The sequence below is a fragment of the Ambystoma mexicanum genome, chromosome 1q (genome assembly GCF_040938575.1).
Source record: "Ambystoma mexicanum isolate Mex_15411 chromosome 1q, UKY_AmexF1_1, whole genome shotgun sequence".
Lineage (NCBI taxonomy): Eukaryota > Metazoa > Chordata > Amphibia > Caudata > Ambystomatidae > Ambystoma > Ambystoma mexicanum.
Window position 1 is genome coordinate 1,276,708,278 of NC_090922.1, and position 27,343 is coordinate 1,276,735,620.

Genomic DNA, 27,343 nt, shown 5'->3' on the forward strand with positions numbered 1-27,343 from the left:
GACGGTTTGCTGGTAAGGAAATCCAAAGCTGGCCACGATCAGTGGGTGGTTCCTACCTCATTCCGAAGCCTGATGTTAAGTCACGCCCATGATGCGGCCACCGCCGGTCATAGGGGGTTTCACACAACACTGGAAATCTTAAGAGAGGTTGCATACTGGCCACACATGGGCCAGGACCTCAACCAATATTTGAAGGGTTGTCTTGTGTGTGCACAATTTCAGCCGACATCCCTCACACACCGGGCGCCTTTACAAAAGAGGGGAATGACACTGCCATGGTCAGATTTACAAATCGACTTTGTAGGCCCTGTGATTCGCTCGGCTAGGGGGAATAAGTACATGTTGACTGTGACATGCTTGTTTACCAAGTGGGTGGAATGTCTCCCAGCCCCAAATTGCAAGGCAGAAACTGCAGCTGCCTTGATGATTAACCACATCTTTTCCCGTTTTGGTCTACCTCAAAGGATTGAGTCAGACAGAGGTAGCCACTTCACCAGTGAAGTAATGACAAAGATGTGGGAGATACTGGGGGTCAAAAGGAAGTTGCATATTGCTTATCGGCCAGCTTCTTCGGGGGCAGTAGAGAGATATAACCGAACCATTGTGAGCATATTAAAGAAGTTTGTGGCAGATTCTGGGCCAAGTTGGGATATCCGATTACCTCTGGTCCTAATGGCCATCAGATCTACCCCTTCATCTGCAACCAAAATGTCACCATTTGAGTTGATGACTGGGCGCAAGATGGTGCTTCCTCAGCATTTGCTCTACCGGACCCAAGAGCAGACACTAATAAATGCCTCCACTACTCATGAGTATGTGGAGAATTTAAGGAAACACCTTCAACATGCTTTTGCTTACGCTCAGCGGAATCTAGAAAGATCGACTGATAGCATGAAGACCCATTATGACCTGAAAACTTCCAGGAAGGAATATCAGGTGGGAGACCGGGTCTATCTATACAACTTCCAAAGGAACCAGGCCAAGCAGCGCAAATTTTTGCCTACATGGAAGGGACCCTTTGAGATCGTCGATAAGATCTCCCCTGTGGCCTACAAGATCCGCATCCCCAAAGGTGGTTCGGCAGAGGGGGAAGACAAGTGGGTCCACATAAACCAGTTGAAATGTTGCCATCCCAGGCACACTCTGCAACAACTGGAGGAATCCTCTGAAATCCTAGCGGGTACTGTCTCAGACTAATTCAGTTCCAACCATAAAACATACCACATCTAGTCTCTAAAATATTGTGATTTGCATGAAACTGTCTCTTAGTTATACTGTTTTTTATCAAAATAAGAATGTAATGTTTCGTGATGATGAAATGCATATGCTGCCCCACTATCTCCACAGTGGTGGAAAAAATCGCCTATGAGTAGATATTGCCGCTTTTGCTTTATCATCCTAGGAGAGATGAAACCATGAAGGATGACCAAGAAGGACGATCCGGAGACCGGGAGCAAAGACACAACGGGCCCGGGGTACCGCCCAATACTCCCATCAGGACCGGCGAGGAGAACCGATCGATCAGTACCGGATGGAGAAGAAGATGCTGAACTGTGCCATCTACAGAAGAGGAAGAAGATTATGCGGACAGACCGGTGCATGGGTCAAAACCCTTGTGCACGCGACTCCCCATCGACTCAAATTCAAAGTGCAGTCGCGTGGGGGGGACTTGTTGGGTGTCCTGACCCACGTTTAAGCTATCCTGCTACAACATTTGGTGCTGTGGGCTTAGAAAATTCAAGATGGCGGAAAACCCACATGTGCGCTGAAATCCAGGAAAGCTGCGCAGTTTGTGCGCCCACCAAAATGGTTGCCTCACTTGCCACCCACCAGTGCGAGAATGAAAGGCCGGGTTGCCATGAGGGAAATGGGTTGCCAAAGGAAAAAACAGTAGCGCCGGTTAGCTTCAAAGCGCTTTAAAACCACCATTGGACTACCCGCACAGTAGTCTGAAACCATTGGGAATGGCAATGCTGATTGCCAAATGCAACCTAGAAGTGTGGGGAATTCATTTCTTAAATCCCAAAAATGGGTGCAGTACCAGTACTCACCACTATCCAAAAGCCGGCGTTTTAAAACCACTCTGTGTGTTTTTCTGAAGGCAAGCAAAATGCCTATTTCAAACCTTGCAACATGTGCAAAATATTCACTGAACACCAGCAGACATTTGGCAGAATGGAGTTTTGTGTGCCTACAAAATCTGGGAAATGAAGAGCCCAAAAACAATGCTTATAACAAAAATGCTATGGAGTCAGCAGCTTAAGCCTAACTGCAACTGGATTTAAAACCACCAAAATCGAAAATGTTAAATTAAATGAGTGACCTATGTTTGGTGTCACATGCCCTTGTAACTGTTGAAATGTCATAGTTTTGCACTTAGAATCAGCATTCTAGCTGCATGTGTAAAATTACAAGTTATTTTAAAAGCAACAAAAAGTTAGCTGAAGGTCTGGCTTAAGGAACTTGATTTTGCCTAGCAACTACCCATCAGCAGTGAAACTTGAGTCACCACTGTGTTCCCAGGCCAACCTTCCTTTTGCTGCCCAGGCTAAGGATATGCCATCTATCTGATAATTGAATTTCCTGTGCTCTGCCAGAGAGTGAACAAAGCCCTCTCCACTCAGGCAAAGGTTTTTTATTACAGACGTCGTAAAAAGTGGCTTCCTCCTGGAGAAGCTGGGAGGAGCACTGCCTGTGAGAAGCAAGCTGGCTTGGCAGAAACTGGAAAGACTGGTTTCTGTACCATGTGACCTGAAAAGACACACCCCTGCAGCAAGGATATGGTTTTATAAAAAGGGGGATAATTCATAGAGCGGACATGTGAAAATTTTATAAATGATACCATAATTCTTGTGATTTTTCTGCCCACAGTTTAAGACGTGGTAGGAACCGGTGGTATGTTCAGGGGGGTTTTAGCGGAAAAGTGGATATTACTCTAAATGTGTGCATGTTAAAAATCTGAAACTTCATCAGTTAATGTCCCTACCCCCTGCACACATGTATGTAAAGTTGGGTCCATGTCGGAAATTGGAAAAGCAGTTAAAAAGTCAATTATGTACACTCTTTGAATGCAAGCTCCGAGAATGAGCAGATTTGGACATAGACATGGCTAAATTCAGCCACACCATGTATATGTAATTTTAAACAAATGTGTACCTGTGCAAATATGTTTTTAGGTCAGATATAGATTGTGTGTAAAGTTGACAGGGGTGGGTTCTCTGTATCATAAACAGACCTCATCCTGATGACACTTCATTTCATTCCCCCAATCAAGTAAGAAATGGAAGTTTGACCAATTAGAAGCTGAGAGAGAGGTAGGGTCAGTGATGCTAGAACACACCCACATTCTAAACACATAAAAGCAGACAGTCAGGACACATAGAGACCTTCAAAATCCATCTGCCGCTGGAAGCCCTGCCGGAAAAATCCATACTTACCTCCATCAAACTCCAGAAAGCCAAACTAGAGACTTCAATCTATCCAGACCAGAGAGAAAGCAGTGCTGTGCCCAGCTGAGACCAGACTAGAGAGAAAGCAGTGCTGTGCCTAGCAGAGACCAGACCAGGCGCTGTGAGCAGAACCCGGAAAGACCTGACCAGACTGTTGACCAGATCGTGACAAAGCCGCTTTCCGGTTCAAAATCTCTTGTGAGTACTTAGCAAAACTCAGAACACATCTCTTAGTTTAAATTCATCTAATTCAATCTATTTAACCTAAGTAGAACAGTCTCCTAACTGTCACCTGTCACTTGTAAAGCTGTCACTTGTCATTTGCTAGTTGCAAGCTGCACTTGTCTTTTTGAACTTTAAAATTTCAAATCTGAAAAACGACCTTCACAAAATCGTTCATATCTCCGCAACCGTTGGAGCTAGAGACTTGCAATAACTTTTATTTGATAGCTTAGAATCGTGGCTTTCCTACGAACCAAGAACCGCATTCCTACCCCTTATAGTTTTACCGCAATCGCGGAACACGCATCCGCGAATTTTACCGCGATTTGCAATTTCTTCACATGTAAAAACTGATGCTGTTTGCCTTCCATTTGCCAGAAATTCGTTTAACCTGCTAACTATCCCTGCATCATTGCTAGTGTGAGCCTGGACTAATATTAACTAGATACCACTCATCCTGAACCTCTAAAAGGGAATTAAGAGCGTTTCCAGCATATTTCTCATTCATTGCTAGCACCTATCAAAGCATTTGCCTGTGTTTTCAAAACTCCTATCTGTTTTCTGTTGTCTAAGCTTGCTGGATTGAACTGATTACATTGATTGCATTTCTGAGAACTGTGTGCTTTCCTCCCATTCCCTTGCATTGCATAAAGAGGGGGGGAGTGAATAGCCAGAGAAAAGTGATTACATTGTTTGGTTGAAATCATATTGAGTATTTTCTGTACTGCATTCATTGAATATTGCATCCACCTGAGCTTACATAAAGCATCCTCTACCACATTATTCTTCTTTTGTTCCTATTTCCCAGTGTGCTATCTCATCCATTTCATGTCAACTCATTAGTGATTATAAGAAGTGTGTTAGTGCCAGATTCTCCGTTGTTGATCTTTATCATATCAGATTAAGTGTGCTATTCAATTATTAATTTATTATAAAGTGGGATATATATACCTATTGTTTAAATTATCAAATAAACCTTTTAACTTGCAAAACAGAACTACTTCTTGGCTCAGTGGGGTCAGGGGGATTCCAAGAGAGGGGTGTTATACAAGGGTAGTCATCCAGAACGCATGAACTGGACCTAAAGATATATCAATAAGGGTTTTCATTCAGTATTCTAGACTAGGCGTTAACTTGGCTGTAGTGCTGAATTGAATCCTCTTACAGAGCAGAAAGTCTCATCCTGCCTCTTGCTTGTTTTGGTGCTGAAATGTTATTCCACATGCGTCCAATTTAGTGTCAACCAGCACCTCCTCGAGTCACTTCTGATCCCTCTCAGCAAAATGAGGTGAGTGTTATTCTCCCACAAGCAGCACCAATGGATTTCAGACTCTTCCCACTCCTCCTCACAGGTGTCACAAAAATGGCATATGTCTTCTCTACTCTTGTCAATAGATGGACACTGATTGGTGTGTTACCTGTCTTCCTGAATCTCAGCTGTTCCCTACCAGCAAAGTCAGGCAAGTGTGACTCTCCCACAATCTGCCTTCAGGGATTCGCAGCTTCTCCCACTCCTCTTCCAATACCTCACTTGATGAGATGTGCCATGTCCACTTGTATCAAGAGACAGATACTGACTGGGTGTCACCCACATCTCATTGAATTTCAGTAAAATCAGATGACTGTGACTCTCCTATAAGCTGTCCCTAGTGATTTCCCGCTGCTACATGTAATTCGATAGCATGTGACCCAATTCCACGAGACAGACACTGAATGGTGTGTCAACTGCCTCCATGAACGGCTGCTGCTCCCTCACAGCGAAATAAAACAAGTTTGACTCTCTCACAGGTTTCCCTCAGGGATATCAAACTCTTACTGCTACTTCTGCCAGGTGTCACTGTATAGCACATGTCTCATCCACACACTTAAAGTGATGGACACTGAAGGGATTCACCCGCCTCCAAAACCTCTTTCAACCACTCCAATTCAGTAAAAGTGGTACACAGTTTTGCAAAAGCACGACCAACCCGGAATCCTACTCTCTGACTGGGTACCAGTGACTCACTTCCTCTCTCAACTTCTCTAAATATCCTTACACCTCCCTAAATATTTTAAGCCTGCATCCAGCAACACAACCTGCCTCTCTGAAAGCATCCTGAAAGCATCCTGAAAGCATCCTGAAACTGAAACATCAGCTACATGACCCCCTTTAAACCATGTGGAATACCTTCAGGCGAACATTTTCAAAAAGTTTGCCTGATGTTATTCCTTGATGAATCACCGAAAATTCAGGTGATTTAGCGTTGTTGCATGAAAGTCCATCCAGGCTTGGTGTCAATGTGCATGTATGCACATATTTTGATTGATCACCCAACAAACCTAGAGAATAACACTAGCTAGATAGAGCTTCTCAGCAGAGATGTGAACCAGCTGGAAAGACTGAAACAACAATTATTAGATTGATACTTAATCTTGTATAAATACTCACTCAAATTATGTAACATGGCTAAAGGAAACATGAATACCTGTATGACATCAAGAGATTGTCATGAGCCTATAATGAATACTGTGAGGAACCTAAGGGCATCCTCGATTCTTTTCCCCTTGTATCTTCCTCTCGGATGACCAGGGAAAGGCCATCACTCTTGGATCCTGACCCTGAGACTGGATTTGCAAGGGAGGATCACCTGGGTGAAGGAGACTTGAGGAGTGGGGAGAGGACATCCTTAGATAAGAACATGGTATCCCCCATTTTCTTTTCATAACAAACGTTCTATCGCCCAACCCTTTATAGGTTGTTGACAGCCGTTTCCCTATTCTTCCCTTAAAACTTTCCCCAAGAAACACCAATTCAGCACTGGGACGAGGTAGAGACCAACTCAAGAGACATATCCTCATTTTATTGACACACATGGATACCGGCCTCAGCTGGGTACTGAGATGAGGAGGAGGACAGCACAAGTAAGGCCGGACTACTGTTTCAACAGTGAGCGGTCTGGTGCTTTTTAGGCCAATCATGGAGGCAGGAACTTTAAAAGCTGGAATCATTGTAGAAATGGAGGCAGCTGTGGAAGCATGGCTACGGACTGCTGGATGCAAGCAGACCTCTCCAGAGAAGCAATGTAGCAAGCACAGCGCTCAAGACCCTTTGGAAGATGCAGAGTTCATGCAGCGGAAAGCAACGCAGAAGGAAGCTGGAGGCCAGTGGCAGACCGCGAGAGGGTGACCAGCATGACTGAGTGAAGCAGTGTTGTGTAAGTCCCAAGCTGCAGGAGGGGCATAGCTGGGTGAGCGAAGCCAAGGAAAGCCGCTGGGAGAGTATGTGAGGTACCACACGGGAAGGAAAGAGATTGTGGCGGCAGAGGACCTCACAGGAAAGCCATAAACTCCGACCAGTGAGTGTACCAAGAAGGGGGGAACACCGGGTTGGCAGGTGAACATACGAAACAAGTAATGAACATTCATTTGTGCAGAAGCATGCATTGCTATGATTACAGATTTGAGTGAAAGAAAATATAAGTACTTTTGAATACCGATCAGAGTGAACATAAGTTTGAGCACTTTTGAATATTGATCACAGTGAAAGAAAGTTTGCAAATCTTCCTCAAACAAAGAATTGTATTATAAGAGCAACACGCATTGTCAAAAGCCAAGATAATTCAAATACACTGTATTATATGAGAAAACAAGCATTGGCAACAGCCAAGAGAATTCAAGGAACTATATGTCATGAGAAGACCTGCATTGGCAAGAGCCAGGAGAATACAAGAAAGTGTAACAAGTGCATAGTGGCTAACCAAGCCACGGTATAGTGTCAGGAGCATGTGACAGAAGTGAATAAATCAAGCATCACTATGAGGTTGAAGCAGTGGCCTTAATGTTGATGAAAAAGCAGCAAAGAAGGGTTATCAGTTGCATGACCTTTAATGGGCGGACTGTGTAATCCGACAACTGCGCCTAGACCGAGGGCCACTGCATGGAAAAGCCACTGAAAGCACTCATAAAGAAGCCTGTGTTTAAACTGCAACAATTCAGATGTGATTTTGAAGTCAAGAAACTGAACTACCTATATGAACTAGTGAAATGTAACAATAAAAGAAAAGTTGGGAAGTGTCACAAGGAATTTTGTTGTTTTGAAAAGCTGGCCGATTTGAACTCTTGGGGAAGGGAACCCCTATGCCTTGTGAACTATTTTGAACTTGGGGACGGGAAACCTGGTTAGAAGAAAAGAGCTGGAAGAAACTTTTAACTTTTTTTTAAACACTACTCATTTTGAGGCTGACAGCCCTACACATTGTATACAGTTAGACGTGAGGGCAAGTATAGGTTTTGGACACAGACAGACATTTTCTTTGGACTTCCTGACATAGACTATCCTTAGTTTATTTAGGTAGGGAAATACCACAGTAGCATAGGGAAAGTTAGGCCTTTTCCCAACCCTTTTTCTGTTAATAAAAGTTAACTTTAAATTCAGTTGTCTGTCTCTACTTCATGATGCCTTGACAAATGCTAAACCGAAACAAGTTGGCAACCCTAAAGTTTGAGAAAGTAAGTACCAAAGCATCAGACCCCTCGCTACCCACAAAGGGCTCTGTTGGGTTTGATATCTGCAGCAGCAGGGAAGAGATCATTCCCCCAGGTGAAAGAAGACGAATACCCACTTATCTGATTCTGATTCCATCCCCCAAATACCTACATTAGGTTGGCTCCCAAGTCAGGGTTACCATGGAGGTTTGGAATTGATCTACTATCAGGAGTTATAGATCCAGACTTCATGGGTGACATCAACGTGTTATTTCAAAATCATGGAAAGGAACCTTTCCAGATCCGTCAGGAGGATAACATTGTACAAGGGGTGCTCAAGAGAGGAGTGTTCTTGTTGGTAAAGGAAGAGGCTGGGAAGAAAGAAACAGATCGAGATACCTGGGGCTTTGGGGAGGCTGATGATACACCTGGAACCCAGAAGACTCATGGAGGAAAAAACAGACACTCTTCCCGACCTAGCCTTTGCCCAAAGGAATGTCCCACTGTTGGCTGAAGCCTTCTTACAAATTGTTCCTGAACAAGAGGGCTGTGAAAGAGGGGGACCTTATTTCTTTCTAAGACATGGGTTAATGTACCAGGGACATGGGTTAATGTACCAGGGAGAAACTACTTCAGAGGGCATAGTAATAACCCAGTTAGTAATTCCTAAGCAATTAGTCCGGGACATAGTTCATTCCCATCTGACAGGAGGTCATCTAGCACAGACAAAAACTCAGCTCCAAATTCTTAACAAACTTTACTGGCCCGTAAATTACACCATCATTAAAACCTTTGTTCAGTCCGGTGCAATCTATCAAAATACCATTACCCATATACCACCATCAGACCCGTTACAGCCAATTATTTAAGTCCCATTCTCAAGAAAAGGCATGGATATTGTAGGCCCCTTGGAAACAACAAAATTAGGGAAGAAGTATATCTTGGTAATAGTAGATTATGCTTCCTGATGGCCCAAAGCCTTTCCCTTTAGAGCTAATACCACCCAGCAGATCTTGAAACACCTACTCCCTTTCTTTTCGTGAGTAGAGATTCCCAGAGAAATCTTGACAGATCTGTGCTCTACATCAATGAGCAAACTCATGGGGGAAGAGAAACAACTATTACATTTTACCACTTTATGAACAAGAGTATATCACCGACAAACAGATGGCCTTGTAGAAATGTTTATTAAGACCATAAAAACCATGTTGCGGGAATTAGTGGAACAGGATGGCAGAAATTGGGGTCAAATGATACCTTGGGCTTTATTTGCTGTTAGGAAGACCCCCCCAGGCTTCGACAGGATTCTCCCCATTCAAATGACTCTATGAACGGCAACCTCCAGATATCCTGGATATGTTTGAGAGAAACCTGGGAAGAAAGAGAAGAAGCCCCAATTCAACTCTTCCAAACTGCAAACCGACTTAAAGAGCGGATGATGTTAGTTAGTTATTTAGTTCAAACCCATATGGCCAAGGCAAAGGAACAACAGAAAACCTCATATGATAGAAAGGTTACTTTAAGATTTTTTTCAGTAGGTCAAATGGTATTGGTATTGCTGCCAACCTCTCAGAATAAATTAATATATAAGTGGCACGGACCGTATGAGGTGTTAGAACAGACAGGACCCTGTAACTACAACATCTCCTTTCCTGACCGCAGATTAAAGACCCAGTGTATTATATTAACCTTTCAAAGGAATGGAAGGACATTCCTACAGAGGCTACTGCCACCATTCTATCCTGTTTGATGCCTGAAGACTCGGATAACAAAGTTCCGATTCCACCTGAACTTAGTAATAACCAGAAACAAGATTAATATGACCTCATACACCAATGTACTGATGTATTCAGAGAGGAACCAGAGAGAGTGAAGGATATCTACCATCATAACCACACTGCTGAAGGCAAAGTGGTACATTTAAAACTGTACAGACTACCTGAATCCAGAAAAAAGCAACCATCATCCAGGAAGACAAGCAGACGCTTGATGCTAATATTATTGAACCATCTACTAGCCCCTGGTATTCCCCAATCGTGTTGCTGGCAAAACCTGATGGGAGCTGGAGATTTTGTATTGACTTCACGATAGTCAATGCTATATCTGCTTTTCATGCATACCCAATGCCGAGTATTGATGACCTGATTGACCGGCTGGGTCACGCTGTCTATCTCTTTACCATAGGCCTTACAAAAGGCAATTGGCAGGTTCTGTTATACGGTCATGACAAGGAAAATACTGCCTTTGCCACCCCCATAGGTCTGCTCCATTTTAAAGTCCTCCCCTCCGGACTCCATGGGGCCCCCGCAATATTCCAACATGCGATTAATAAAATCCTACAACCATACTCAGATCTGTGTGGGGCTTACATAGATGATATTGTAATACACATTAAAACTGGGGAAGATCACGTCTATGACCTCTATACAGCCATGCTAGTATTGAGGAAGGCAGGCTTAACAGCTAAGCCAAATAAACGGAAATGGTCTCGATGCAGTCAAATATTTAGACATTTTGTGGGGAATGGCACCGTACAGCCCCAACAGGAAAATGTTAAAGCCATCATCTATACCCCCACACCAAGGACAAAGAAAGAATGTATAGCCTTTTTTGGATTAATTGGCTACTATTACTGGTTCTTCCTACATTTCTCAGGTAAGAGACACTATTCATTTGAAGCAGACCCCCATTTCGGTGAGGAAATGTGCTACATAATTGTACTAGATGGCAATGTATCACTCCTCACCATGATCTGCAAAAAATTAACACCTTAACAAGATCACCTTACTCTAGCCAAAATTCATCACCTAACCTTCAACACTTATCTTATTCTTGAAAAAGGTCCCTAATAATGACTTTTCATCACCCCAACCAATGAATTTCATGTCCAACATCTAACCAACGCCACAAGATCTAACACATAAATGGTTTTCCAAAAATTGGTTATGAAATTGTTAAATCCTAAAAATATATAGGAGAGGTCTTCATTACCACATTGCACCTCTCCACTCAAAACTTGGCAAACACCTATAAGGGAAAAAAATGAAATAACTATGCATCTCCTTAATAGGCTGATCTAATGATATAAGCTGTGTCAGAAAGTGTCTATTGACCTTTAGTCTTTAGTGCTGGCAGATTTAAACTCATAGATCAATGGCCTTCCACCCAAGATCTATTAACAGGGATGAACAATCTAGGTTTCATCCAATGGCACTTAAATGGCCTGATGTTCGCTTAAGACCTTACACCACATGAAGTGTCCTCAACATGAGAATTCAAGCCAATTCATAACCTGATATCATGCCATCACCAGTGATAAACACAGACCCTAGAATGCCCCATCCTTTCTCCATCTACAGAAAAATTTAAAAACAGTAAAAAAGAAGAGGTCTCCCACTCCCTTTTTAGAGATAATTCCCAAGAATATGTATGCAATTCTTTACACTAAGCACCTTTGATTCTGAAATCACAGGAGCACTAATGTTAAAATTGGAGTAATGCAAGGAAGAAATGGTTTGATTGGTACACCTTCACCATCCTTTCAGCTCACTCTCTGGCCGGCCGCCCTTGGCCCCCCTCCTACCCTTACCTGCGAGGCTTAGAACCTCAGGGTCATCTTTGACTCCACACTTTCTTTCTTCACACACATCTCTGACGTCTCAAAAATGTCAAACCTTTTACTGCACCCCCTTAGAGGTACTCTGCCTTTCCTCTCCTTCCCACAGAGGCTCACTGTCTCCCAAGCTCTGGTTCTCTCTAGGTTGGACTACTGTAACAGCCACTTTCTAAATCTACCTGCCTCCACTCTCCGCCCTTTACAACTAATCCAGAACAAGACTGCAAGACTTGTCCTTGGCCTCAAGCCCTGGGATCATATCTCTCCAGCTCTGAAATACCTTCACTGGCTCCCAGTGGACACAAGTATTACATTTAAACCCTCTGCATTGTCCACAAGGCTTTCTGGGACCTGGGTCCAAAATACCTTCAACCATCCCTCCGTTATAACCTCCCCTCTCGAGCCCTTCGCTTCTCTACTTCTAACTCCCTCGGGGTCAGTCGTTTTTCAAAGAAACAAGCTGGGGGTAGATCTCTGTCGTCGGCTGAGACCTCCCTTTGGAACAGCCTGCTGGCCACCTTGAAACTTGAGGAGAACCATGTCCAGTTCCGGAAGCACCTCAAGACCTTCGTCTTCGCTTCTGCCTTTGCCTCTTTTCTCCCCTGCTAATCTGTTTTCTCTCTCGGCAGAGTGCACCTTTCATTCAGGCCCAGGTACCTGCTCACCCTGCCACCCTCCTGCCATGCTTCCGGGCCACCCCTTGCACTAGGGACTGTATCTGTACCCATACAGCCCCCCCACACTTTTCTTCTGCACTTATCAGATATATCCTATTTGACTAATCTAGCACTTGCCACTTGCTGGCTGCACTACCACTACATATTGTCTTTATTTATTTATTTACTTTACTTATTATTTATTCTGTTTTCCCTTTTCATGCACTTGCGCATTCTCAATGTCACTGGGCCTAGTAAGATCATTGTTTTGTTCTCTCTTGTTCCCCTTCCTTTGTCTAGTCATGCTCTGAAACACTTGTCTATGAGCGCGATATAAATAAAATATCATTTCTATATCATTTGATGAAAATCTGATTGATATGAAATGTGTACAATATGCAAAGTGGAGAAAATTATCGAACATCATCAACATCGATGAGGACATAACCCCCTGTAAATTACAAGCCTAAATCTAAAGATATTCTATAAGAAAACAGAAAACAATATTTCTAACATGCCAACGGTTTGTCCCTAAAAGCAACATTATAATTGAAGCTTACAATTAAAAGATCTACCCTGTCCTGCTAATAGCCTCTTCAGGCCCCTATCCTAATCTAGGCAATCACCTTTCAAAATAGCCAATAACAATTATGTCCAAAAACAACTGTGGTGAAGGCTCAACTGAACACACAAGTCATAAGTAAAGGTCAACCAAACCCTTATTAAGATTTTCAGGATGGGTGGGAGTTAATCATATCATCTCTAGTGGATTCATAATATAAATAATGAATAATATGGCAAAGAGGTACAGATGGGACAACTGAACATTTCTTAAAGGCCTAACTATGAGAATACTGAATTTCTGCCAGGGAACATTATCTATGGTACAGTGTCAGGAAAATAGATACTACTATTTATAATGGTTCAAGATCATAGATTCTGAGATACAATATCCAGCTAAAGTCTTGACATAGTCTCTGTCATAGGGATATAGCACCCTGCTGGTTTCATTTAAATCTTCTATCCTAGGACCTTGCTCAATTTTCAATCAGGAAGGAGTTCTAGCCGCTTGCTAAAGCAATTGCGAACTGTTCTTAGAGAGGTACAGCTTCACCTCACTGATGATGCCCAACAAGGCTGAAACACGTGTATGGGGTTGCTGTTGGTACACAGAGGAGAATTGCCTAGTATTTTGGTGCTGGACTGCCCCTGGGCAGGACAAAGACTGATATGTGGGGATATTTCTTCTCTGTGAAAGGGCCAGTGTGATAAAGACTTGGTAGAGTCTCTCCCAGGGGTTATTCACCCAAGAACAGGTCATTGGGCTGTGTTTGTGCTGGTAGAGAGATTCCCAGACCCCGCCCTTTGTTTTGCATAAATTAACTTTGGGTCTCACCCTAAGTTACCAGGGCGATCCAGACGTGGACCCCTTGCTCACTGTTCTTAGAGAGGCAAAGCTTCACCTCACTGATGATGCCCAACAAGGCTGAAACACGTGTATGGGGTGCTGTTGGTACTCTTGTTCAGAGGAGAATTGCCTAGCATTTTGGTGCTGGACTGCCCCTGGGCAGGATAAAGACTGATATGCGGGGACATTTCTTCTCTGTGAAAGGGACAGTGAGCTAAAGACTTGGTAGAGTCTCTCCCAGGGGTTATTCACCCAAGAACAGGTCATTGGGATGTGTTTGTGCTGGTAGAGAGATTCCCAGACCCCCCTTTGTTTTGCATAAATTAACGTTGGGTCTCACCCTAAGTTACTAGGGCGATCCAGACGTGGATCCCTTGCTCACTGTTCACTGTTCTTAGAGAGGCTCAGCTTCACCTCACTGATGATGCCCAACAAGGCTGAAACACATGTATGGTGTTGCTGTTGATACTCTTGTTCTGAGGAGAATTGCCTAGCATTTCGGTGCTGGACTGCCCCTGGGCAGAACAAAGACTGATATGCGGGGAAATGTCTTCTCAGTGAAAGGGACAGTGAGCTAAAGACTTGCTAGAGTCTCTCCCAGGGGTTATTCACACATGAACAGGTCATTGGCCTGTGTTTGTGCTGGCAGAGAGATTCCCAGACCACCCTTTGTTTATGTCCCATGAATGGTGGCAAGCAGAGGTGATATGTGTCAGCTCAGTGAACAGCAATGCATTTACCTCAATGTGCACTACCAACTTAGGACATGTACCTACTTCAGCCATCCAAGAGAGACATATTTAAGTATGTTTTACTAATATCTCGCCTTCATACCAAAGGTCAACATTATCGCAAGGCAAAACGAGCTAACACATGCGCATGCTCAAAATAATCCTTCCATTGCTGCACTATAATTGAAAAGCCCTCATCCCCCACACTAAGATTACTTTAACAATATCTATAGTACCTGGGTGCTTCATAGAAAACTATCAGAGAGTCCCAGATCACTCAAATTCAAGCACCCTGTATAATCATCTGTCTAATGCAATGGGAAGCTATCTCTCCATCTTTGAAGAGATTGCACTGGCTGTGAGAAAAATACAGACCCATCTCCAAATAACTGCATTATACACAGAAATTATGGGGCACCCTTCCTCAAAAAAGTATCTTAACTAGCTACACCTTATTACACTCAACAAACATAGACCCAATGAGCAATTGCAAATACAAGACCGTCTAATTCAGTAGCAATGTGTAATCGTCCATTGTCTCAAATCTAAGGTACGTTCTCTAGGAGAAGAAACATCAACACGTTATTTTAAAGTTTCAGAAGTAATTTAAGGTCGTTGTGTTCACAAAGGTTGTCCAGTGTACACCTGGCTTGGCTTCTACCAAATGAATATTGGAACAATACCAGCTACATGAAACTGAAGATGTCATCAGAAGACCAAGCCTTGTGGGGTAACGTTTCAGGATGATAATCAAGTGTCTCACTATCTTTGTTTCCAGGAATTAGACCTTGCTTATTAAGGGCATGGCTGCCTCCAAACTCGTAATGATATGATATGGCATTTGTAACGCGCCTATACACAGGTGTTTCGAGGCGCGACGAAGCAGGGGGAACAAGGGGAGACAGACAACGATCCTACTAGGCCAGGTGTCATTCAGATCGCGCAAGTGCAAGGGTAGAGGGGAGAGGGAAAAGTGCAAGGGGGAAAGGGAGAGGGGAAAGTGCAGTACAGGGTTAATAGCATACAGGAAAATAACAAGGGCCAGCTAGTTGCAAGTGCGAAGTAAGTGCAGTCAAGTGCTGGGAAGGGGGGCTGTAGGGATACAGACACAGTCCCGTTGTGCAGGGGGTGCTAGGGAGGCAGTGCAGGGGAGAGTGGCTGGTCCAAGGACCGAGAAAGGTGAGTGGCCTAGTTGCAGATTCAGTGCAGTTTCAGTAACTTTAGCAGGGGAGAGGGGGAGAGGAAGCGGAGGCAAAGAGGAAGGTTTTGAGGTGCTTCCGGAACCAGAGATGGTTCTCCTCAAGTTTCAGGGAGGCAGGAAGGCTGTTCCAGATGGAGGCCCCTGCAGCGGAGAGAGATCTGCCACCAACTCATTCTTTGGTGAAGCGGCTGACCCTGAGGGAGTTGGAGGCGGATGAGCGAAGAGCTTGAGAAGGAAGATATTTAGGAAGAGAGAGTTGAAGGTATTTTGGCCCAAGGCCCCAGAAGGCCTTGTGGACAATGCAGAGGGTTTTGAACTTGATCCTCGCAGTCACTGGGAGCCAGTGTAGTGATTTCAGTCCTGGAGAGATACGGTCCCTGGGCTTGAGGCCAAGGACAAGTCTCGCAGTCCTGTTCTGGATGAGTTGCAAAGGGCAGAGAGTAGAGGCGGGCAGATTTAGATAGAGGCTGTTACAGTAGTCCTGCTTCAAGAGAACCAGGGCTCTAGAGACAGTGAGCTTCTGGGGAAGGAGAGGAAAGGAAGGATACCTCTGAGGAGGTGTAGCTGGTAGGGTGACTTCTTAGAGACATCGGATATGTGAGGAGAGAAGGAGAGTGTGGAGTCGAAGATGAACCCGAGGTTGTTTGCCTTGCAGGTAGGAGCGGGATGAAGGCCAAGAGAGGCCGGCTAGAGAGCTGCAGGGAAGGAGTGAGTGGGTGTGCCGATGAGTAGAATCTCAGTCTTACTGGTATTAAGGCAGAGGTCATTGGCAGCACACCAGTCCTGGATAGCAGAAAGACATACAGATATGAGGGAAGGAGAAGAGGAGGCGGAGGGTAGCCTGAAAATGAGCTGGGTATCCTCCGCATAGCACTGAAAATTGGGGCAGAGAGCGGCGATGCTGTGGGCGAGAAGTGCCAGATACTGGTTGAAAAGCCAAGGGGAGAGGTTAGATCCCTGGGGGACACCACAGGTAGAGAAAAAGATATCAGAGAGGAAAGACCCCAGTTGGACCTGGGAGGGTCGATTGGAGAGGAAAGAGGTCAGCCACGCCAGAGCCTGACCAGTGATACACAGGTTATCACGGAGACGGTTGAGCAGGATGGTATGGTTGTCAGTATCAAAGGCAGAAGAGAGATCAAGCAAAATGAGAACACATGGAGTGTTAGAGTCACGGTTTGAGAGCAGGTCCTCACGGATGTTCAGGAGAGCAGTTTCTGTGCTTCTGGCAGCTCTGAAGCCAGACTTCTGGTCATGAAGACTACCAACAGATTCAGCATGGAGATTAAGCTGGGAGATGGCCAGTTTTTCCAGGAGCTTGCCCAGGAAGGGAGTGATAGAGATTGGGCGATAGTTAGCTGGGCAGGAGGGGTCGGAAGAGGGTTTCTTAACAAGGGGGTGCACAGGGGAGTGCTTGAGAGGGGCTGGGAAGACTAATGAGGTCCCAGGTCTATCGTTCCAGATCATTGTAGCAAAGATCTTCGGTAGAATAATCTATTCAAGATTAAAAGAACTGGTAGACATTACTATATACCAAAATAGTATGGGAGGTGAGGCGAATGTTCGCAACTTCTCATTAATTGTCAATAAATGTCAATGCAGAAAATGGTAATCTGTACTTGGGCTTTATGAACTTAAACACAGCATCTGATTGGGTAAATCCAAATACACAATGGATATTCAAAGAGTTGGGTGTGCCTAAAGAACTGGATCTCAGAAATATCGGATATGCATAGAGATGTGAAGCCTTTGATTCACTATGGGATTAATGGCGAGGTGACTGATGCTTCAATATAAAGCTAGGTGTACATCACGAGTGAGTATTGACACCTCTGATATTCACATTATATGTGAGTTCTGTTGCATCTGATCTGTCCTTGCCAACAAGGGGCATGCCTCTTATGCTTCTTATAGGGTGTAGTTATGAACCAGTTCTTGGTACTTCAAATATGAATTAATAAATAGTACCACTGGAAGGATAGATGTCGATTGGTGGCCAATCATACTAAATCATACAAATCATACTAAATACTTTCGGACTTTAGGACAGCATTGGTGAAGCTGTCAAACAAACAAAAAGGAGGATGCCATTTCAGAAAGAGTCCCTGGATTGGATCAAAAGTTTTAAGTGTTTTTAGGCATTTTCACGCCTAGAAACACTTGTGTATAGGCGCTTTATAAATGCCATATCATATCAAAAACGTAGACTAACTATTAGCCATTCTTTCTAAATTGGAACCCTAACAGTGCACGCATACCTTGGGTGATTCATCAATACAATTTTAGAGTAGAAGGGTTGCCACTAGACCACCTTGTTCTGTTTTTTTATGCTAAATCGCTCTCAGTTTCATTGTTTGCAGCTGTGTTATATGGTTAATCCCATGCTCCTACCCTATGCTACAATGTAAGGAGAATATGTTTCTGAGGTAGATATTCCATCTAACTTTGGAGGTGGGAATGGAATTTATGAAATATAAAATCAGAATAATTCCTAATTTGCTTTAGGTAAGGGTCTGGTCTAATTTGCCTCTGAATTTGAACAGAATGAGTATATGTTATATATTAAATAGTGACTGTGTGCATACACATGTCATGTAATGTAAGTGATCAAATCAAGTGCCATTCTGCCACCATTGGTGGCCTCACAGCACTCGGTTTCTTAAGAATAAAGTGGGGTAGAGTTAATTAGTGGGACAGTGGGAAAGGCAGATTCAAACCCTGTAGTGTTGATGGGTGGAGATCGCATTACCCGGTTTCTGAGTGCCAATCTGCTTTCTGTGGAATTAGCTGAGAAACATGGGAGTATGTTATCCATAGAGAAGAGACCACGTTCTGATAGACGACAGTGCTTTGGGTCGGATGAGCGGCCGATGTGGGAGAGTGCAACAGTACAAAAGAGCATACATTAGTTTTGGCTCGGTTAGTGTTGAAGTGATAACCGCTAGGCCTGTTGTGGCCATTTGTGGGGGCTGGGGTATAGTATAAGATGTTAGGAGATCTTAGAGGGGAGTTGGTTAGTCGGGGGAAGGGAGGATTAGGCATTACAAGGCAAAACAACATGCATTCTAACCTCATGCCATTTGGAGGGAGACAATCTCATTTCTCTAGCTCCCAATGCCACCTAGCCTCTCTCCATCTCTCTTTCTCTCCCACACTCTCTCTCTGTCTCACATAAATACATTGTACTGCATAAGGAACAAACAAGCATCTGCGAGTTGGCAGAGGAGGCAGCGGGTTGGTGTGAAAACACAAAGCCATTACCATAAACAGCTAAGGGTTATGTGAGGCAAGATGTTTTGGATCAGTGGGAGTGCATCTTGAAATTGGAAAACTAAAGTCACCCATTTCACATTCCCAAGTATGTTTATTAGCCGAGAGATGCCTCAACCTCACTCTAACATGCTCACGTGCTATTCTGGAACCTTTGCCTGTCGAGGGCAAAACGAGGTGTTTATCAGTTATTCATCAGGCATTGGTAGGGGCAGGGGCCAGGATCCCTTCACATTTTGCTTACTGTTCTACTCTGCTGACTCCCATAAGCCCCAAACACTTCTCATACAGTCCGAAATTAAATTTCCATTGACATAGGTGTGTGATGGCTACAGGAGGAACAAGAGCAGCGTATTTGCAGTGGCAGGCAGGGTTTTAGGGGTGGGGATATGATGGACTTTCCTATCTCAAGTTTGCAATCTCTTGGGAAGGAGGAGAGGGCTGTCTTCCTGAATTATGTGGGATGTTGACTGATTTGTGTCCTTACTTTCACAACGTTTTCACACGTTAGTAAACCGTCTGAGGACAAATGTCATAGAAGACTGCACAATTACCCCACAGTTGCTCTTCAACTGTGCCGCTGTTGTGGGTACTCTCTATGACCACAAAAGCAAAAGCAATTGTACATTGCCCTCCCTCAGTCTCTTGCTAAACCAGATGAAATATTTAAGCAGGGCATATGCAACACCAAGAAGAAGCATGTAAGCGCCTCTAAACCATTTTGTAAATGCCTGTGCTACTATGTAAGCAGGGTCTAGAATTGTAGAATGATTCCTGTAATATCTCTTTTAGTCTACTCTGGCCTGTGTATAGACCTATATAAATATCATATTTTAATTTATATTAAAAACGAGTTGGCCAATCTCAGATTAGATGGGTGGGTTGGTACACAGATACGATTTTAACTGATGTATTAAAGGAGAGAATGACTGCAGATGAAGGCCTACTGAAAATATGTCCACATTTTGTTGTTGCCATGGAGAAGATATAGCTTAAAAAAATACTTGAAATTCAGAGTAAAATCATTAGTTAGGACAGAGTTAAGATGATCTGATCCTTCGTGAGAAAATAATTAGAACTCAGCAGTTGATGAAGCAACAATCGCCTTAACTTGGAGTCCCCAGTTGCCCACCCATAAGCACATACATGAAATGACAGCAGCGATCAACAATGGCATTGAAAATAACATCATGCATGATATATATAGTTATGTATCTGAGTTAATTTCCTAATGTGATCCTGAAGGGTTATTTATTTTTTGTTAATATAACGTAAGACTGATTTCACCCAGCACTTTTACTTCCATGAGCAGGTAATTAGTAGTCAGAGAAAAAGACACATCAGGTAACTTGGTATTGTTTATGAAATCTCTTTAATGATTAGTAAAGTAAACTGTTAATTTGATATGTTTTCATGTAAGATACATGTATGCAGTACAATATAACTAATATAATTATTTTTTATAATGCACTTAATACCAGATATGGTGGTACCTGCAACACAGGAACGGCTGCCGCCGGACACGTGGTTTTACCGGAACCCGCAAATGGGCAATTTCCGGGGTCAGGCCGAGTTTGCCAGACATGGTAATTGCCCATTCGCAGGTGCCGGTAATAAGGGACTCCCCATTCGATCCCATAGGGCTGAATGGTAATTGCCCATTCGCAGGTGCCGGTAATAAGGGACTCCCCATTCGATCCCATAGGGCTGAATGGGAATGGGAAAGGTGGTAGCACTGCTACATTAATAACGGTACCAGTGCTACAGTCCTGTTCTGCTCAGGGGTGCCGGTACGGCCACCAGATCAGACCTGGTGGCTGCAAAGGCACCCGCGAGCAGAACTAATAGTATGGCGGTATGGTAACAACGGTGCCAGTAGCGATACCGGCGCCGTTGTTGCCTAACCGCCATACTTATGAGGCCAGTCACTCCAGTGTTAACAATGGAGGAGATTCCATAACAAAAACATACTAACAATGTTGTAACATGTTTTTGAATTTAAGAAATGATCTTTAGAACTAAAGTGACAATGTACAGAAACATTTAATATCATGTCACTATGGTTCAAGGGTCACACAAACGGCTACACACGAGAACACACACACACACACACACAGTGCTGTGTATAAGGTAAGTACCATGGGGCAGATGCGCACAATGGTTCAGTAGTAGCAGCAGAGTTGGGTTATAAGGGAGAGAGGTAGGGCTCCAGAGGGGTAGAATAAAGGGGAGATGCATGCTTCAGATGGTAAAAAGGGACTTTGGCTTGAAAGAATATCTCTGGGACCATTGCACATTACCCCAAACAGCATATACATTGACTTAAGTAAATGAGCAAAGCTACACACTGTTATGGAAAACTGCTCTTCTTCGAAGTTTTGTATAGATTCGTATTTTTTTTTTAGTTATTTGTTTTGGTTTATTCAAACCTTTACAAAAATATTCAATAAAAAAATCACATGCAAAGATTCGTATTGGCCCCACTGCACAGGTCTAACAAATTGCTCTGGTGAATAGCATTCCCAGGTATTTGGAGATTCTAGGAGTCAAAACGATGTGTGGCTTAGCTTCTGAATTAACATGTCTGTGAAATAATGCACTCCTCTTCAGACATACGTAATGCCATGCTTAATTTGTGTTATTGTTTTCTTTTCTTTAGGAAATAGAATCCCTCTATGCCCAAATCAACAGACCTAAGAATTAGCATTTTGCTGGCTTTCGGTGCTAGAAGACTCATTGGATGAAGTACGAACTGGCAGGCCTACTGTTCTTCTCAGTGCAGAATTTCAGTTGATCTTATCTACATGACCAGAAGGAGAATGCATACAGGATTGGTTCTGTGGATACTTTCAGTGATGAATAGCAAACCAAGAAAGAGTGTCTTGAATTGAAAAAAAAACTGCTCTTGCAGTGTGCGTCTTGGCTACCCCAAACATGTGTATATGGTTAACTTGATTTGAATCTGGAATCCAATTATGAACATTGAAGTTCACCAGTATTCATCATTTAATTGTTTATTTAACAATTGCCATGAGTTTCATTTTTAACACAAGCGTACATATGTAGCCAATATATCACAGTGCTGTGGACTGGTCAGTAAATGTCTGCACTAATATACTTAGTGATGGTTTGCATAATAACGCTACACCAAACACACCACTTTTTGGTGCATTTAGAAAATGGATGAACAAACTATTTTCAATATGTATCACTTTTCATCTTTTTTTCTATGAGACACAGAACCTCACAGGAATCAACAGTTCGTTGGACACAGTAGTTAACAATGAAAACAATGTGGTGATCACAGAATTACATATTTTGAATAATTTGCAAATAGGCCTTGAGAGACAGTGCACCCTGACCACGAAATGCTGCTTTCTGGAAAAAAATGAACTCATGTTGTGGGTAGAAATGGACATCAGATCCAAAGGAGGAGCTGGAAAATAATCAGTAAACTCCTATGTGGAAGAAAAAATACAATTGAACTCTGAGGAGAAGCAAAGGAAGATATTTTTCTTTCTCTGATATCTTGCTGCTGTGATGCTATGCAGACAAGTGTTTTGTGCCATTTTTGAAGAAAAACATAATTTGCCAAATAAGTCTGGAATTATTCTGGTTCATAGATTCGGAAGAAAACAGACTTTGTCGTGTGACAAGAGTGGCATGATTTTTTGCTATAACATACTGATTCTGTGCTCAATCTACTCATCTCTTTTGTACATTAGAAAATTCAAATTGGATTTTTATTTTATAACTTGAAAAAAGACTTACTGTTAAACTCTTTAAATGTTGAAGGAAAAGGCTTTAAGGAGTTCACATAAAATTGCCAGATTTTTGTAAATATAAATGTTATTATTATAATTGTTTTAATAACACCATAACACTGTAGAAGGAGTAGCAAATTGCAGTGCTTGGATGGTGGGGCAACCTCTGTTTGAAAAGTTCACCACCTTTGTCTGTCACCTGTGTCTATCAAGAGAGACCCGTCAACAACAACTGGCTTGCCATACATAATGACATGACTTGATGATTTTAGCATTTTCAGTAAAATTGTACATATATCCACAGAAGAAATTCAAATCCATTATGAAGACGTGAGCTATTTGGAGTGTGAAAGTAACACAATGCCTTATCTACAAGTGGAAAGTTCATTTAAATATCTAAACATACAATGTGAACATAAGATGCATTGTTTTCTATATCTCTAAAATAGGAATGCAGAGTTAGACAATTATGGTTCATATGATTTTCATATGTACGTTTTGACCTCCAGAGAAATGGTTAGACAGGTGAAATGTGTTTCCCTATTTTCCTATGCAGTTACATTACATTGAACTCTGTGTGAAAAGTAATGACTAAAGTCTAATTACATCAGTTTATGAATTTGTTTTAAGGGATATTTTTATGCAGATTTTTTTTACAACTTTTAGGCTTTTCTTGATGGAATGAAGCTTGAGGTTTCTAATAGTTTTATTATCAATTAATTTGTCAAGAAGATAGGGGAATTGCAATGCAGTATGAAGTTGAAGGATAAAACATGACATTGTATTTTAAAAAAAATAACAAATCTCTTGCTAGTTGTTTTTTTAAACCAAATTCTACATTTCACTATAGTTCACTTCACAATATGTTTACTTGACCAGTAACTGCTTGTGTGCCAATAATGGGGTACAAATAAATTAGTTGACAATTGCTTTTATTGTGCCCACTGAGTTAAGTAGGATGTGTATGGCATCAACCACATAACATCCACATATATCTGTTTTTATATGGGGATTGTCTTCTCACCATTGCAATTGTTTATGACAATTTTATTCTAAGTTTCATTCTCTTATAAGTGTGAATTGTAAAGAATTTGTCATTGATATCTGAAATAGAATTGTGACCTTGCCTGTGCAGAGTGGCGTGCTCAAGGGTCCAAATGAAGAACCTCAATCTCTGGTGCCCAGGCCCTTCCCGAACATATCATGAGTTGATATAGGTACAAGTCAAGTAATTTAGAAAGCAAGGAATATGCTGATCAATAAAGAGGCTCCCAACAAATAATTTGCCACAAAATAGTTGGTTTAAGTTATTAATAATACTTTGTCTTTTGTCCATGATATGCTTTATGTGAAACAAATTAAAGCTTTCAATTTTGAAAAATGTCAGTTGTTTACTACTGTATCTAAATCTTCAAATACGTTCATTTATTCAATTAGCAATTAATTAAATCATGATTGATGTGAGTTGTAAATATCAATGATGAATACATTTTTTGTTTATCACTATCAAAAGCTTACATTTCGAAACATCGACACAGCAGAACACAGTTAAATGTATTGGGAAAGATAATGAAGAATGCACCCTACCTGTTTTGTAGATCAATAAATAAGCTAGTCCAATCTGCTTCATGTTATTTTCTTCTTCATTCATGCTTATTTCATCTTTATACATTTTTCTTGCCATGTATTTCTATGATTTCCTGAATCGTCATTAATTCATCTTGTTTTTGCATAGTTCTGGTACATAGTTTGCGAAAAGGCTCCCTGAAAAGCTTTCACAAATCCTTTCATTTATTAAACATAGCACCTTCTTGACAAAAGAAATATGTCTTCATGTTGATTACATTTTTCCAGATGCCTGCTTTCAAACACACACTTTTTTTTAATAAAGATAAAAAAAGAAGACTTTTGCAGTGTATTTGTAGATCTACTTTAAATTTACCTCAGATGTCAGTTTGTTAAAATATGTGGGAACTTTATTTTTACCTTATTGTGTGACACATCCAACAAAACAAACAACATTTCTTTTTAAATTTCCATTCATTTCTGTAACTCACCATCTTATACTGTTACAAATAAAATGTTAAACATTGTATGATGCTATTTGTTCATTAACAGGATAAGATAAGGGTGTGTCTAATAATGGTATTCCTCCAGCATACAATATATAACATTTAACTAGATGACACTATCATCGGGAAAGGGGATACTGCTTCTCTGTATATATGCATAGCTATTGAGGGACTTTTTTTTAGGATGACACCTTTTAAAAGGTACCTTGCGACCTGATAAAAAGTTGCAGTGAAAAATATTAAAGTTCATGATATTAGGTTGGGTAAGTATTTAGATCCTACGTCACATTTGAGTAAACTGCTACAGAGACTTCGAGACCCTCCACTCCGTTTGTTAGAACTGATTCTGAGTGGACAAACCGACACACGGAAGACCGTTCAGTAGGAGGCGGGATTGAACCCCATGACCTACTTCACCCCTTTGCATTATGCTGCTATTATTTTGAAACAGAATCAGGCCTGGATTTGAAAAAGGCAATCTTTGCCGAAACATGTGTCATCATTAAGGGCTTTAAACTCAAAATAAAAAGAACCCACTTTTTCTATTGAAAATATTTTGTCATCTCTTTATTCCACGGCACACTGTCAGTTATAAGCTCACCCAAACCAGAATCTTCTCTGTATATAGTTTTACTTTCTTGGAATGCATTATCAGTTTAATAGTTTTGTTGCAGCATTGTGATTTCTTTGACTTTTGATGTAACTTCTAACTGTATGAGAAAGAAACGATGATGCATGTAATGCCCCCTTCCACAAATCTTTTGAGTAACATAGCTTGGTATCAAAGATGTACATGCAGTGGAGGAGTCCCAGGGTAATAGAGACACAGGTGATTGAAGGAGTATATTTTTCACTTTACATTACTAATAACCTATTGCACTATGTTGGTGTTTACGTGGCAGGAATGAGTCTCCAATGAGTATTATGCACCGCAATGTTCAAACTAAATTAGATAGAGACATTAATGAGTAGAAATATAGGTTGTAGATAAATGTATGACAATCACAAGATGTATAACACAGTATAGGGACATTGATATCATTCTAGATGCATTAAACCGTTTTTGAAAATGTGCACTTTTAATTTGTGCCTGCATCTATTAAATATTAATCATGCTATTTCTTTACACTATTCAATTACTGTCTAGGTAAGAATATGCCAAGTGATGTTGTGGTTTGTATAATGATCATGATAAAAAAAGTAATAGTGGCTAGAGAACAAACAAAAATAAGATGTACATAAAGACCCTAATTTCTGAACCTTCATAGGAGCAATATATATATATACATACTTGTGTGCCATTATCAGGAAAGGAAAGTTAGAGTTCTGAATGAAAGGAGGGGAGCAGGGGTAATAGCTTCCCAGTGGAGAATTAATTGAATCTTGAACAATTCCACTGATTTTCTAGATTTTCTTGGCTGCAGAGACCATTCTAGAGAAGGGGAATACATAGAAGTAGGAAGACGCATGGGGTGTATGGGACAGAAGGTTTATGGAGCAAGGTGATCCCAGACAGAGGGGGAGAAGATGAACATATATGGCCAGCTTAGAATTGGGGAAATTAGATCATTAACAGATTTGACTATGAGGGGTAGGACCTTACAGGTAGTGATTTTTCATGCAGAGCTAACCAGTGTGGGGTTTGTATGTAGAGATGCGGGGAGAATATAGGTCATATTCAGAGGGTGGATGTGGTGATGCTGATGATTATAATTACCAGAGAGAAAAAGTAGTGGAAAAGACCCAGGAATAGGCTTCAGCAGTAATCCAGTTTCCTGAGTGTGGAAAGATCAGCATATTTGCTGAGCGGCAGGAGAGGTGGGCTTGAGTCTTCCTTATATTGAGAATGTAATCCTTATGGCAGTGGCTGTGATAAACGAGTGGAGATATAGACTACTGTCAAAAAGGAAGCTGAGGTTTGAGGTTTTAGGTGAAGAAGTGGGGCCATCAGGAGGGAAGGAAATGCGGGATGGAGAGTGGGGTTGGCGTTTGATTCAAAGAGAAAGATGAATTCCATCTTAAATGATGTTCACATCAAGCAGCAAAGAGCAATTCAATTTCGGACCGATGTGAGTCAGCATGATGCCGATCGAGTTTGCTCAGATGAAGGAGGGATCGGAGAAAACGCTATGGGTCTCTTCGGCAAAGGTGTAGTAGTAAAAGACACACATGAAGATGCAAATAATTTTCTGGAGGTATTGGTCAACTTTAAACAGAGAACGTCAAGAATATTGACATTTGCTGAGCACATCATTCTCACAGGTCTGTAGATTGAAATGTATGCAAGCAAGCATACCAATTATACAAAATTCCTGGTCCTTGGCATTATCCATTCATCTTTCATTGTTATAAAATGAACAATGAGGGAGAGTTATTACCTAGGAGTTATTTTCTACTGTGGGTATATACCATCATGTATATGCAAATAAAATGGTGCCTGTACTTTTATAGATGGTACAGCAGTTTGTATAGGTTGTATTCAATATAGGT

The 27,343-nt window shown here is 41.9% G+C and overlaps 1 protein-coding gene across 17 annotated transcripts in view; it reads left to right on the forward strand.

Annotated features, from left to right (window-relative positions):
- The window catches only part of DAB1 (DAB adaptor protein 1), a 4,845,894-nt gene extending 4,821,489 nt beyond the window's left edge, over window positions 1–24,405 (forward strand). For all 17 annotated transcript variants that reach the window (XM_069642094.1, XM_069642098.1, XM_069642099.1 and 14 more), the window contains one exon: window positions 21,677–24,405. In XM_069642094.1, the coding sequence (XP_069498195.1) occupies window positions 21,677–21,721 (45 nt within the window). In that variant the 3' untranslated portion in view covers window positions 21,722–24,405. The remainder of the gene's footprint in view (window positions 1–21,676) is intronic.
- The last annotated feature ends 2,938 nt before the right edge of the window (window positions 24,406–27,343 follow it).